This window comes from Schistocerca cancellata, chromosome 1 (assembly GCF_023864275.1).
Source record: "Schistocerca cancellata isolate TAMUIC-IGC-003103 chromosome 1, iqSchCanc2.1, whole genome shotgun sequence".
Lineage (NCBI taxonomy): Eukaryota > Metazoa > Arthropoda > Insecta > Orthoptera > Acrididae > Schistocerca > Schistocerca cancellata.
Window position 1 is genome coordinate 1,274,754,848 of NC_064626.1, and position 14,207 is coordinate 1,274,769,054.

The 14,207-nt window shown below is 38.5% G+C and overlaps 1 protein-coding gene across 1 annotated transcript in view; it reads left to right on the plus strand.

The window, feature by feature from the left end:
* The first annotated feature begins 262 nt into the window (after positions 1–262).
* Positions 263–14,207, plus strand: part of LOC126095059 (myeloid differentiation primary response protein MyD88) — a 131,000-nt gene continuing 117,055 nt past the window's right edge. The window contains exon 1 of the mRNA XM_049909746.1: positions 263–458. Within this exon, the coding sequence (XP_049765703.1) occupies positions 457–458 (2 nt within the window). The 5' untranslated portion in view covers positions 263–456. The remainder of the gene's footprint in view (positions 459–14,207) is intronic.

The following is a 14,207-nucleotide window of genomic DNA, read 5'->3' on the forward strand; positions in this document are numbered from 1 at the left end:
TTTCCACTTATTAGCATGTCAAGGTTGTGTACACACTATTCTTTTTACGATATTTTCTTTTACGTCTCATAAGTCCACAAATAATGACCACTCTTCAAAATCCATATCGATTGGATTTCAAAACTGTCATTTTATGTTAGCGCACACCACTTTGATGATATGACGAAACAGTGGTGGTCTTGTTTTTCCCGTTAAAAACTCCGATGCCCGCTAAGTACAGAAGCCGATCACGTCACTTCACGGAATCCATAGATTTTAACCTCTTCGGTATCGACTTCCCAGCAAAGTTGTTATTTGGCTGGTTGTGTGAAATGAATAATCTGTGCGTCCTGTCACCTGTTGATTTGCAAAATGTAGTTATAAATGGCATCAACATAACCTTATTTATACCTTAATTATAACTTTAATGTCGAAAGATAACTCTAAATATTTTGGACACAGGTCGCTTTTGGAGCTATGTAAGTTACTTTTGAGTTGCACAATGATTGTAATATAACAGTTGTCTTTTATTCCTAATAACATTTAGTCCTCTTATGTTCGGTGATGGTTGTTTTTTGTTATTCTGTAAAATTTACATCACACAAGTATTTAAAAGGAGTGAAAAATTTGATATCTACATTTAAACTCTGCAAACCACTGTGAAGTGCTGACAGCGGTGCGTCCCATTGTATCAGGTATTAAGAATATTTATTCCATTTCATGTGATTGTGGAGGGCGGAAAATTGATTGTTTAATTATCTCCATGCTTGCTGTAATTAATCTAACATTGTCCTCGCAATTCCCATTAGTGCGATACATAGGACGTTGCAGTACATTCGTTAAGTCGCCAGTTAAAGCAAATTCTTGAAACTATGTAAATAGGTTTTTCCGGGGGAGTTTACGTCTACTTTAAGGAGTTTGCCCGTTTACTTTCTTCAGCATCTCTGTGACACTTTCCCACGGATCAAACCAACCTATGACCGTTCGTGCAGCCCTTCTCAGTATATGATGTTAGTCCTACTTGGAATGAGCCTCAAGCACTTGAGCAATATTACAGATGGGTCGCACGAGTGATCTGTAAGGTATATCCTTCGCAGATTGATTGCATGTCCCCCATATTCTACAATAAACCGAAGAACACCAGCCTACCAATCACAGCCTGCAAGTGTTACAGCCAGAAGTTTTTTTTGAGTTCACGGATTCCAACAGCGACTCACTGATATTACATTGATGAGATACGTTTTTCGTTTTGTGAAGTGCACAGTTTTACATTCCAGAACATTTAGGACAAATCGCCACTGCTTGAATCACTTCGAAATCTTAAGATTTGACGGAAAATTTATGGAGATTCTTTCAGACAGCACTTCATTTTAGATAAAAACATCATCTTCAAAACGTCTGAGGTTACTGTTGATATTGTCTGGATGTTCATTAATATAAAACATGAACAGCAAGTGTTCCAGCACACTTCCATGGGGCACACCTGAAGTTACCCCTGCACCTGTCAATGATGCTCCGACTGAGATGACACGCTGTGCCCTCCGTTAACCCTTAAGCCTGTCGTCTGAAGTATATATATATATTCTCTCTCTCTCTCAAGTGGTTGTCAAATTTAGCAGTAAAGCGACATACTCTGCGTGTTTGAGTCTAAAATTGTATGAAGTTAAAGATGTCCTAGCAGAACTCACTCAGATGGTACTTCTTCATTGTTAGTAGTGCAGTAAGTCCCTATGGAGATTATTAAGAAAACATATTTAAAATATAATGTATTTAGTTTCTCCAAAGTAAGCCAATAATTTGCTTCATACAGCCCACATGTACAAAAGAATTGATTGTAAGTTTTCATTTGCAAAATTTATATCTTTGTCATTTTAGCTCTGCTGTGACATTTTAATTCATTTGTGGATGATGGTATTTTAAATATTTCATTGATACCTATTAGTTCAAATACTGTGTCCTTGTAATTTTTTTTATTTCTTTAATGTGGGCAGAGCAAATTCTCATTGAAGGATACAGAGAAGTACTAAACACAGGTAAAATATGTAGCTCTTTGTTTGAGGTTTGTAATGGGGATCATGTGGTACCTACATATTTTAAAGTATGCCTGACTCAAATATTTAGAGATTAAATTATGTGGTGGTAAGATCATTGTCCTTGAAAGGCAAGCATCCATGTTTGAGTCCTGGTGGGAAATATCAAGATAGGTTATTTGACTTTATTTTTATTTGTTCCTCTTGACTATCTACTGTACAAGTGGCATATTAGCAATCTAGGCCAATTAAATGAAATAATACAGTATTATGTGACTTTTATATCATGTATATACTATTTTACGTACACTGTGAGGGCATATAATATTACAACCCTCAGGCTACTGGTGCAAGTTTAAATGAATACTTACGAATGTAATATAAATTAAAGTACACATTTTTATCATAATGACATAGATAAATTCACATTTTGTCATCATAGTAATGGCCGATTTGAGGCTAAAACGACAGCTTGGGCGCCAAGCCGAACTGAGGTGACAGAGATGCTCTTAGTGCCAAATTTGTACAATGGTGTAGCATAATTATTAGCAATTACAACCCGTTTCCACGCTCACTGGATTTAGTTATTTTTAAAGAACCTACCATGAGCGCAAGGCAACTGGTTACTAAGGAGAAGTGAAAGAAGGGGTGATGGGTACCAAATGATATGTGCTCGTATGGAAAAATGTTCTTGAACTGGCTCTGGTTGCAAATTAAGTTAAAATACAAGATTTGTCTTCACGGTGTAAATAAAAGTACATACTTTTTCTTTCCTTCGAGATCATGTTTTTGCCTAACTGTTTTACTTTTTTCCTTAACACCAAAGGATAACTTTGAATTCTATGAATTTATTCATTTTATAAAAAGTTTTATCTATGAGGGAAGTTTTTTGTTTTCTTTTGGATCTCAGTATATAGTTAATTTCCCCTTTTTTTAAAGTATTGATGGGAAGCTTATTGTTTACTTTTGACTCAGTAACTCAATTCTGTACTTTTGTGGGAGTTGCAGAGCCTGAAATCCGAAGCTGCAACTTTTTGATTATCGTAGTCTGTATCATTACCAGAGGACAGTTTTTTGTGATTTTATATTCCAATTTGGCTCACTGTTTATGATGATCCATATAGTTTCTACTGTATTGTTTTACTTGCCAATTTTTCATGTGTAATGGATGTGTTTGGCCTTCCTGCTTACACAAGTTAGAATTTTGCAGTATTTATTGGGATGCAATTTTGCTGCTTGGTTTGTATCTGATCGTGCCATGCAGCAAAGAATTTTGCAGTATTTATTGGGATGCAATTTTGCTGCTTGGTTTGTATCTGATCGTGCCATGCAGCAATATATGTTAAATATTGAAACTTATCGGGATATAAGATCTATTAAATCTGAGTACAGGAGGATAATAAATCAACCAAAAAGAATTTTAGGAAACTGCTCAAAGACATGGATAGAAGTTTACAATTCTTCTGACTCGAATAGAATATACAGAGCATTCATTAATAAACTTACTTTCTCATTTGAAATTGTTTTCCCTAAAGGTAAATCAAATCGAGCAGAAGTATAAAAATAACCCGTTTATTGCAGAAGAATATAGGTATTATGTGACACAAAAAGGAAACTGTATCTTCTGTCTCGGAACAGCTCTCTCATTAACATTGTAATGCATTACAAAGAATGCAGCAAAGTATTGAAGCAAGTAATACAGAAATCTAAGCAGCTTTATTATGAGCAAAAGATAGTTACATCAGGAAACAAAATAAAAACTGTATCGAATATAGTCAAGGCAGAGGCAGGTAGGACCAGAAAGGAAGAGGAACAGATAGCTCTAAAAATAAACGAGGCATTGGTAACAAGTGCACATAGTGTTTCAAACATCTTAAACAAGTATGTAAAACATTCTAGGTTTTCTTGCCGCGTCAATTCAGGATAAAATCTCGAGCTTTCGACGATCATCTCCATCATCATGAGCAACTGACTGTCTTCACTGCTGCTGTGGTAGTCTTTTTTTTTTTTTTTTTTTTTTTAAATAACCCGTGGATGGCTTCTGATTGGTTGGCCTGTGATTGGTCGGCGATTTATTTCAACAGCCTCCTTAATAATAGAATCCCAGTACATGGGACAGAATTTTTGTTTCATCGAACAATATTTTATTTTTGTTCGTGAAACTGTGCTCCGAAATTGCGGATTACTCCAGTTCTCTATTTTTAATATGGCGTTGGTGTTCTGCACAGCGGTCGGAAACGGTACAAATGGTCTGATCTGTATATTGCTTCCACACTCACAGGGGGTATTATAAACTCCAGGGGCCCTTAACAAGGCACATCATCTACTTAATTTTCTTAGGAGGACGAAAAATCTGTCTTATACCTCGTCTACGCAGGACTCTTCGTATTTTGCTGGAAATCACACCACAAAAAGGAAGAACCACAATCGGTGTTTCATCCTGTGAGTGTGCAGCATTTTCACATTTTTTTGAGAATGCTGCCTTTATTTGCGTGCACCATAGCCATTCTTTCGGAACACGTACTTCAGATGGTTAATCTCGGACTTTAAGTGGTCCTCATCAGAAAAAGTTTTTGCTCTATATACCAACGTGTTCAAAATGGCTCTCTTCTGAGCAGGATGATGGAAACTCTGTGCATTCAGGTATAAATCTGTATGCGTCTGCTTACGGTATACAGAGTGGCCAAGACCCCCGTCCACCTGTCATTGTACTAAAACATCTAAGAAATGCAGTCTCCCTTCCTTCTCCATCTCGACAGTAAGCTGTATGTTCGATTGTATGCTGTTCATGTGTTCCATGAATTGTTCGAGAGCTTCTGCGCCGTGTGGCCAGATCATAAATGTATCGTCAACATAACGATAAAATAAGGATGGACGTAGGGGAACCGAATTTAATGCAAGTTCCTCAAAAGTCTCCATAAAAAATTTAGCCAGTGATGGAGACAACGGAGAGCCCAACGCCATACCATCCGTCATTTCATAAAATTCGTTACCATTCAAGAAGTAGGTGGTCTTCATCACATGCGGGAACAACTTTATAGTTTCAGGAGGAAAAAGATCCGCCAGCATTTTCAAAGTGTCCTCCACAGGAACTTTTGTGAAAAGCAATACCACATCCAGGCTGACTAAAATGTCATTTGGACTAACTCTAATCTGTTTGATTTTCTCAATGAACATCTGGGAGTTTTTGATGTGATGTTCACACCGGCCAGCTATAGGAGTCATCAAAAAGGCTACCACAGCAGCAGTGAAGACAATCAGACATATAAATTTAGTTACATACCTTAGGACACATACAGGTTACAACATCAAGGCAAACCATAGTGATGTTAATAGTTGCCTATAACATGCAGGCCTTACAAAATTGTCGTAAGTAGCCCATAGGCATCCAAGAGAGATGACATTATAAATGTTAAGTGTCTCCATCACATACAAGCCCAAGCTAGGTACTACCGCAACTCTGGCTCTGTTCTTATGCTACAGGCCACGTCGCGAGATGGCGCTAACAGAAGAGGCGCCAATGAATGTCACAGCTTGCATCATAACAGGCTCTGCGTGTGTGGTAACACTACGTCATTAGGGCTTGTACATAATTCTAGAGATTCTGTATCTCGTAAACATATACAAAACTTATGAAAGCTGCAGACCTAGGCAATTGCCCATCTGCCTGGTCACATATATGACACATCGTAAAGCAAATGCAAATTTCATGAGAACTGCAGAATTACAAAAATGTATATCTGTTTGGTCATATATGTAATAAGATATGAACATACATAGATATTTTATGGGATCTGCAGGGTTATACACAACACATCAGTCTGGTGATATATATAAAATCTACCAAGAGTATATACAAATTTTAAGAACATTACAGGGTTACACAGTACATACCCGTCTGGTCATTATAAAAATACCAATAAAACACACCTTGCGAATGAGCGCAGATTTTTTCGATCATATCAAATGCACATCTGTCTGGTTACATATAAAAACATACTGAAAAGAAATGCAAATTTTCTGGGACTGCCAAGTTACACAAGTGCACAACTGTCTGGTCATATCAAAAACCTACAAAACTCATACACAAATTTAAGAACACTGCAGGGTTACACAAATTCATATCTGTCTGGTCTTTTATATATATATATATATATATATATATATATATATATATATATATATATATATATATATATATATATATATATATATATAAAACATTACACGTGGGAAAAATATATCTAAAAAGAAAGATGATGAGACTTACCAAACAAACGCGCTGGCAGGTCGATAGACACACAAACATATACACAAAATTCTAGCTTTCGCAACAAACGGTTGCCTCGTCAGGAAAGAGGGAAGGAGAGGGAAAGACAAAAGGATTTGGGTTTTAAGGGAGAGGGTAAGGAGTCATTCCAATCCCGGGAGCGGAAAGACTTACCTTAGGGGGAAAAAAGGACAGGTATACACTCGCGCGCGCGCACACACACACATATCCCATATATGTGTGTGTGTGTGTGTGTGCGAGTGTATACCTGTCCTTTTTTCCCCCCTAAGGTAAGTCTTTCCGCTCCCGGGATTGGAATGACTCCTTACCCTCTTCCTTAAAACCCAAATCCTTTTGTCTTTCCCTCTCCTTCCCTCTTTCCTGACGAGGCAACCGTTTGTTGCGAAGAATTTTGTGTGTATGTTTGTGTGTCTATCGACCTGCCAGCGCGTTTGTTTGGTAAGTCTTATCATCTTTCTTTTTATATATATATAAAAAAAATGATGTGACTTACCAAATGAAAGTGCTGGCAGGTCGACAGACACACAAACATACACACAAAATTCAAGCTTTCGCAACAAACTGTTGCCTCATCAGGAAAGAGGGAAGGAGAGGGAAAGACGAAAGGATGTGGGTTTTAAGGGAGAGGGTAAGGAGTCATTCCAGTCCCGGGAGCGGAAAGACTTACCTTAGGGGGGAAAAAAGGACGGGTATACACTCGCGCGCACACACATATCCATCCACACATATACAGACATATGTGCAGCTGTTCTTTTTTTTTTTATTTAAAAGACTTCTTATACTTTCATAAAATGTTTTTAAGCAATACAGGTCATCTGCTGTATTTTTGACAGGTTCCTTAATGTTACGTTTGACATGAGCTAAATTATTAAAAAGTACATTTATTCTGAAGCTTTCTCCAGTTTTTAACCTAAAACAGGTCTTATTTGAATGGTAGTTATTACTGGAATGTGGTACTGGAGTTGTGTTGGAGCCAAACATAAAAACATCACTATTATGAATTTTCTTGTGGCCATTCAAATGAAGACTGTGTGTAGTGCTAAATCTTCAATCACATTTATAAACTGTTTCCATATATTAGAGAGTTCTGTTCATTTTCGTCATTGATCTTCTTGTAAAAATTACGTAGGGGGTCCGTTATGTAACTTATGTAAGGAGATCAATGCTGCAAATAAACAGCTTTTTTTTATGTGTGTGATAGATATACATGAAACTTCATATATTTTTTGAATTTACGTTTTAGTTTTTGTGGTGAAAATTATGCTGATATGGCAAACTGAATTTCGATGTGTTGTGGACGTAAACAGTAGGCTATGCTAAGGGTCAATCTATTACCACAATCTTTTGTAACTTTCGTATTTGTTGGCTGGGAAGTTAGACATAGACAGCAAACAGTACAGACATAAATATACCCATATATATGGATTTAAATATATGGAGTTTGGAATGTAACAACACTAATGGGGTGTTTTGGCTACTGCATTGTATCCGGGAATGTACCAGGCCCACTTGCATCCACAGCATTAACTATATGTTTAGCATATTTTGCAATTAATGTCATGCAGGTTATGCCACTATGAGCTTTAAAGTTTGCCGGATGAACATACCGATACTGGATGTAAACTTTGTTCAATAGTGTAGTGATGATGTGGTGCGCAACATTATATGTGTGCAAACAGAAAGAGAGTAGAACATTTGTATTCGTCTTCGGAATGCGGTTGTGGTGGCTGACTTATATGTGGTATAGTCTGAAGTCTTGAAGTCTAGATAAGGATGAAAGGTGACAGTTCAGTTGAGAGTTGACAAATCGATATTGTAAGCTCCATTATCCTTGTTCTATTTTTATTTATCTTTATCTTAGAAATTCTTTGCAAGATATTGTTCATTATATTCAACTGATTTTCCAAGAGTTTTGCCATCTCTGGCAGAATTACAGTGTCATCGGCAAACCTCAAGGGTTTTTAATTCTTCTTCTTAAATTTTAATTCCCTATGAAAATTTTATATGGTTTCATTTACTGCTTATTCAAAGTAAGGAATGAATAATATGGGAAATAGGCTAAAACACTGTCTCACTCCCTTGTCAACCATTACCTCCCTTTCACAGGCTATGACTCTGTGTATTGCGATCTGATTTCTGTATGAGTTATAGATAACACTGTGCTTCTTGTATTTTATCGCAGCTACTTTCAGAATTTCAGAGAGAGTATTCCAGTCGCCATTGTCAAAAGCTTACTATAAATCTAAAAGTGCTGTAAACATAGGTTTACCCTCCTTCAGTATATGTTGTGAGATAAGCTGCAGAGCAAGCATTTTCCTATATGTTCCTGCATTTTTTCGGAATTAAAAACTAATTGTCCCAAGTTCATGTTCTACCAGTCATACAATTATTATGTAGCTTAGTCATGTTAGTGTTTTATAACCATGATTTATTAAACTGATGGTTTAGTAATACACCTGCTTCCATTGCAACTGCCCCTCCAGGCAGAAAACTTAGCAGTGATCAATGGTATGAGGATGCAGAAGGTAATGGAAACCACTGCATTATAGACAGGACATGTGGCCTGTAACTGAAAAAGTGTCTTGTTGATCTCTCCTTTGGCAAAAGATTCCAGACTGGTTCCCCATTTGGATCTCTAGGAGGGGACTGCCAAGGGGGAGGTGACCATGAGAAAAAGATTGAATAATCAACGAAAGGACAACATCCTATGAGTCAGGGTGCGGAATGTCAGAAGTTTGCACATGGTCGAGAAGCTAGAAAATCTGAAAAAGGAAATGCTAAGGCTCAATCTAGATATATTGTGGGGGGGGGGGGGGGGGTCAGTGAAGTGACATGGAAAGAAGACCATTTCTGATCAGACGAGTATAGGGTAATATTAACAATGGCAGCAGACAGTGGTGTAATGAGCGTAGTATTTGTTATGAATAGGAAGGTAGGGCAGAGATTGAGTTGTTGTGAACAGTTCAGTGACTGGGTTGTTCTCATCAGAAATGACAGCAAACCAACACCGACAGCAATAATTCGGGTGTGCATGCCAATGTTGCAAGCTGAAGATGATGAGATAGAGAAAGTATATGAGGATATTGAATGAGTAATTCGGTATGTAAGGGGAGATGAAAATCTAATAGTCAGAGGGGACTGTAATACGTAGGGAAGGAGTAGAAGAAAGGATTATGGGAGAATATGGGCTTGGTACTAGGGATGAGACAGGAGAATGACTAATTGAGTTCTGCAGTAAATTTCAGCCAGTGACAGTGAATACTCTGCTTAAGAATAACAGGAGGAGAATGTATACATTGAAAGGGCTGGGAGATAGGGAAGATTTAAGTTAGGTTACATCGTGGTCTGGCAGAGATTCTGAACTCAGATACTGGATTGTAAGGCGTACCCAGGAGCAGATATAGACTCAGATCACAATTCAGTAGTGATGAAGAGTAGGATGAAATTTAAGAAAGTAGCAGGAAGAATGGCTGCACAAAGAAGTGGGATACAGAAGTGCTAAGAAGTGAAGAGTTACACTTGAAGTTCTCTGAGGTTATTGATACTAAAATAAGGAACTGCTCAGTAGGCAGTTCAGTTCAAGAGAACTGCGCATCTCTAGAAAGGGCAGTCTCAGAAGTTGCAAAGAAAACCATCGGTACAAAGAAGGTAACTACAGAGAACCTATGGCTAACAGTAGGAATAATTCACTTGATTGATGAAAGAAGGAAGTACAAAAATGTTCAAGGAAATACAGAAATAAAAGTCACTTAGGAATGAAATAAATGGGAAGTGCAGGGAAGCTAAGGTGAAATGGCTGCATAAAATATGTGAAGAAATCGAAAAAAGAAATTATGGTCAGAAGGACTGACTCAACATATAGATAAGTCATAACAACATCTGGTGAAATTAAAAGCAAGTGTGGTAACATTAAGAGTGCAATGGGATTTCCATTGTTAAATGCAGAGGAGAAATTGGGTAGGTGGCAAGAGTACATTAAAGGCCTCTCTAAGGGGAAAGATTTGGCTGATGACATGACAGAGAAGTAGTAACAGGCGTCGATTTAGAAGAGACAGGGGATCCAGTACTAGAAACAGAATTTGAAAGAGCTTCGGAAGACTTAAGATCCAGTAAGGCAGAAGAGATAGACGACATTACATCAGAATGTCTAAAATTGTTGGGAAAAGTGCCAACAAAATGACGCTTCACATTGGTGTGTAGAATGTGTGTGTCCGGCAATACACCATCTGACTTCTGGTGAAACATCCTCCACAGAGTTGTGAAGGTGGCAAGAGATGACAAGTGCAAAAACTGCCATGCAATCAGCTTAACAGCTCGTGCGTCAAAGTTGCTGACAACAATTGTATACAGAAGAGTGTAAAAGAAAATTGAGGATGTGTTACATGACGATCAGGTTGGTCTTAGGAAAGGTAAAGGCAACAGAGAGCCAGTTCTAACATTGCGGTTAATGATGGAAGAAAGAGTAAAGAAAAATCAAGACACATTCATAGGACTTGTTGACCTGGAAAAACTGTTTGACAGTGTCAATGGTGTCAGAAAAGTGGGGTAGGCTACAGGGAAAGCTGGGTAATATACAATATGTACAAGAGGGAACAATAAGAGTGGAAGATCGAGAAGAAAGCGCTCAGATTACGAGGGTGTAAGACAGGGATGTAGTCTTTCATCCGCACTGTTCAATCTATACCGCACTGTTCAATCTATACGTCACAGTAGCAATGACGGACAAAAGAGAAAGACTAAACAGTGGAATTAAAATTCAGGGTAAAAGGAGATCAATGATAAGATTCACTGGTTACAGTTCTATCCTCAGTGAAAGTGAAGAAGAATTATGGGATCTGTTGAATGGAAGTCTAATGAGTGTAGAATATAGATTGGGAGTAAACCTAAGAAAGATGAAAGTAATGAGACAATACTACGAAAAGGAAAGTTGCATCCCATCCCGGATTTTCCGTTGTTTAAAAATAATAGGTAGCAGCAGAAATAAGAACAGTGAGAAACTTGACATCAAGATTGATCACAAAGTAGATGAAGTTAATGAATACTGCTGCCTCGGCAGCAAAATACCTCGTGACAAATGGAGCAAGGTAGGATATAAAAAGCAGATTAACTCTGCCAAATAGGGCGTTCCTGGCCAAGAGAAGTCTAGTAGTATCAAACATAGGACTTAATTTCAGGTAGAAATTTCTGAGAATGTGTGTCTGGAGCACAACATTGTATGTTAGTGAAACCTGGACTGTGGGAAAATTGGAAAAGAAGAGAATCAAAGCATTTAAGATGTGGTACTACGGAAAAATGTTGGAAATTGGGTGGACTGATAAGGTAAGAAATGAGGAAGTTCTCCGCGGAATCTAGGAGGAAGGGAATGTGTGGAAAACACTGACAAGAAGAAGGGACAGGATGGCAGGACACCTCTTAAAACATCACGGAATAACTTCCATGGTTCTTTCTGTGTCGTCTCGTTGTCACTGTAGGCTTGTAGCATGGGAAGCAAGGAGAGGATGTTGTTTGGCTGGTATCCTCTTCTATAACACAAACTGCACACACATATTAACAGGGTTGTTTATTCATAAGAACAAGAACTTTCTTAACTTAAGATAGTCCAGGTGTTGTGGTACAAGCTCTTCCATGATAGTCCATGTTAGCCTCACTGCTGGGGAAGTTCAAGTCCCACTAATTACACTGGTCTGGTCTTAGGTACTGACTCACTCCGAGCTAGACTCTCTGGATGACTGACTGGGCACTCCAGTCTGCGTTGGCTATCTAAATACTGGCGGTTGAGAGAGCATCGGCAGCGCATTGCTTGCGAGTCTCCTGATAGGTTCGCTTGCTCCGGTGCCTACTATCGATCTTACCGCAGCCTCTTTGCTGATCAGAGTGCTGGCCACTGCTTAAGCCAGCACATTCATCCCCCTGAAATGCTGCACTGTTGTCGTGTAGTGAGGTTGTGAATGACAATGGGGAGGGAGGCAGGACGCTGGAAGTAGATGAGCCAGGAGCTGTAGCTGTCGAGGAAGGTGTACTCCCAACCGTACCTCACCATCTGGCTTCTGAGGAACAGGTATGTCCTCCAGAAAACTGCTGCCGGGGCACATGTCTGGACCTGAGGGCATGTCGTGGGGCAATAATGGTGAGGGTTAGTCCAAGTCCAAGGGTCGGTGAGTGGAGAAGGTGGGGGTGAGGGCGCATTGCCTGTCGAGTCCTGGGGTGTCCTGGGAGCACCGTGAAATTATTGAGCTCTTTTTAGCCTAGGAAAAATGGAGTTTTCCATTGTGATGATCGCTGCTTTGTTTCAGGGTCATAACCATAGAGCCAAGAATTCTGGACACACTCGAATTCTGTTCCAGCTCATTGCATATCTGACTCCTGAGGTTTCATTGTTTTATGTTTAGAAGATGAGGGGTAGACTTTACTGCAATTCATCTGAGGTTCAGTTCATGGGCTGTAATTCATTGACATGTACCGTACAACAGCCCAAGTCTGTTATGAACATTATCAGTTGCCTGCCTTTGATCTTTGAGAATCAGGTCGTGCACTGTCATGATCCTTTCCTGTGTTGTTCATGTTGATGGTCGACCAAAATGTTTTCATCTTCCACAGATTTTCGGTCTTCCTTGAAGTGCTGGAACCACTCGAATGTCCTTGCATGATGCAGTGCAATCTCACCAAATGCCTTTGTTAGCATGTGATGGGTTTCAGCTGCAGTTTTCAACTTGAAACAGAATTTGATATTAATTTATTACTCCACACTATCCATTTCGTAATTTGCAGGAGCACTGAAATACATCCTGACACTTGCAACTGTACACGTCAAAGATGATGCCACAGTAGCTAAGATGTGTACCTTGAGACGTCTAGCACCAGAATGTCGTACTGCCACTAGTCAAACCGATACAATGAAATTCTGAGATATTTTAGGTAGTACTTTGTATGTCACCCCAAGACATTGGCTGTTACAAAGTAATACTAAAATCCTGTGAGCGTAACATGCTGATGACATTCTTTTTGCCAGTGTCTTTGTGTGTTTATTCTGTAATAGTTGACAATCAATGTTCATCCCTGTGCATTTCTTACACAACTATAGATTTATCAACTATGTTTAATATGACATAGGTGTTGTTCCTCTTAATGCTGAAGTATGTGCTTTTTGTGTGTGTGTGTGTGTGTGTGTGTGTGTGTGTGTGTGTGTGTGTGTGTGTGTGTGTTCAATATTAATTCATTACATATTGTCCAACGGTGAACATTCTTGAGGTTTCATTTGCTTTCTCTGATACGGATTCTGCCATTTAATTGGTGTTTATGATGTTGCGTTAGTTACTTTGGAAAAATACATGAACTAAAGGAATCATTTATTATGTTTGTTAATGGGGCTTGTATGTGATCTATGCGTGACTTCAGTACAGAGACAGGAACCTCATCTGCCTGCCGGCTTCTTAATTTGTAATTGTTGTATTATCTTTCTGACTGCAAGCTCTCTTGTGTGAAACACAGCATTGTACTTGCTGTATTAAGTCATGGTGGGTGCTACACATGTTTTAGAAGCTTTTGCCCTAGTTTCACTGCAATACCAGTCATTTACAAAATTTGCTAATTCCTGAGGACTTTGTTATTCTACCTCCATTTTTTATTTGTATATTGTACTTAAGTCTGCCTTTTACAGTTCCCTGTTTCGTAACATCCCACACTACTTTGCTTTTGTTTCCTGCATTATATGTTTTGTCTTAAAATGATTTATTTTTTTATACACGTGATAGGAATTTAGGAATGTGGATTAGTGTAGTGTTTTTGCAAAGAACTAAGAAATTTAAGTGCCTAGGAAGATTTCCTAACATCAGCAGTTATCAATCTGTTTTCCTTAGCTGCTCTGTAGGAATGGCTACTTTTGAGTCTGTCTCCTGAAAAATTAATTT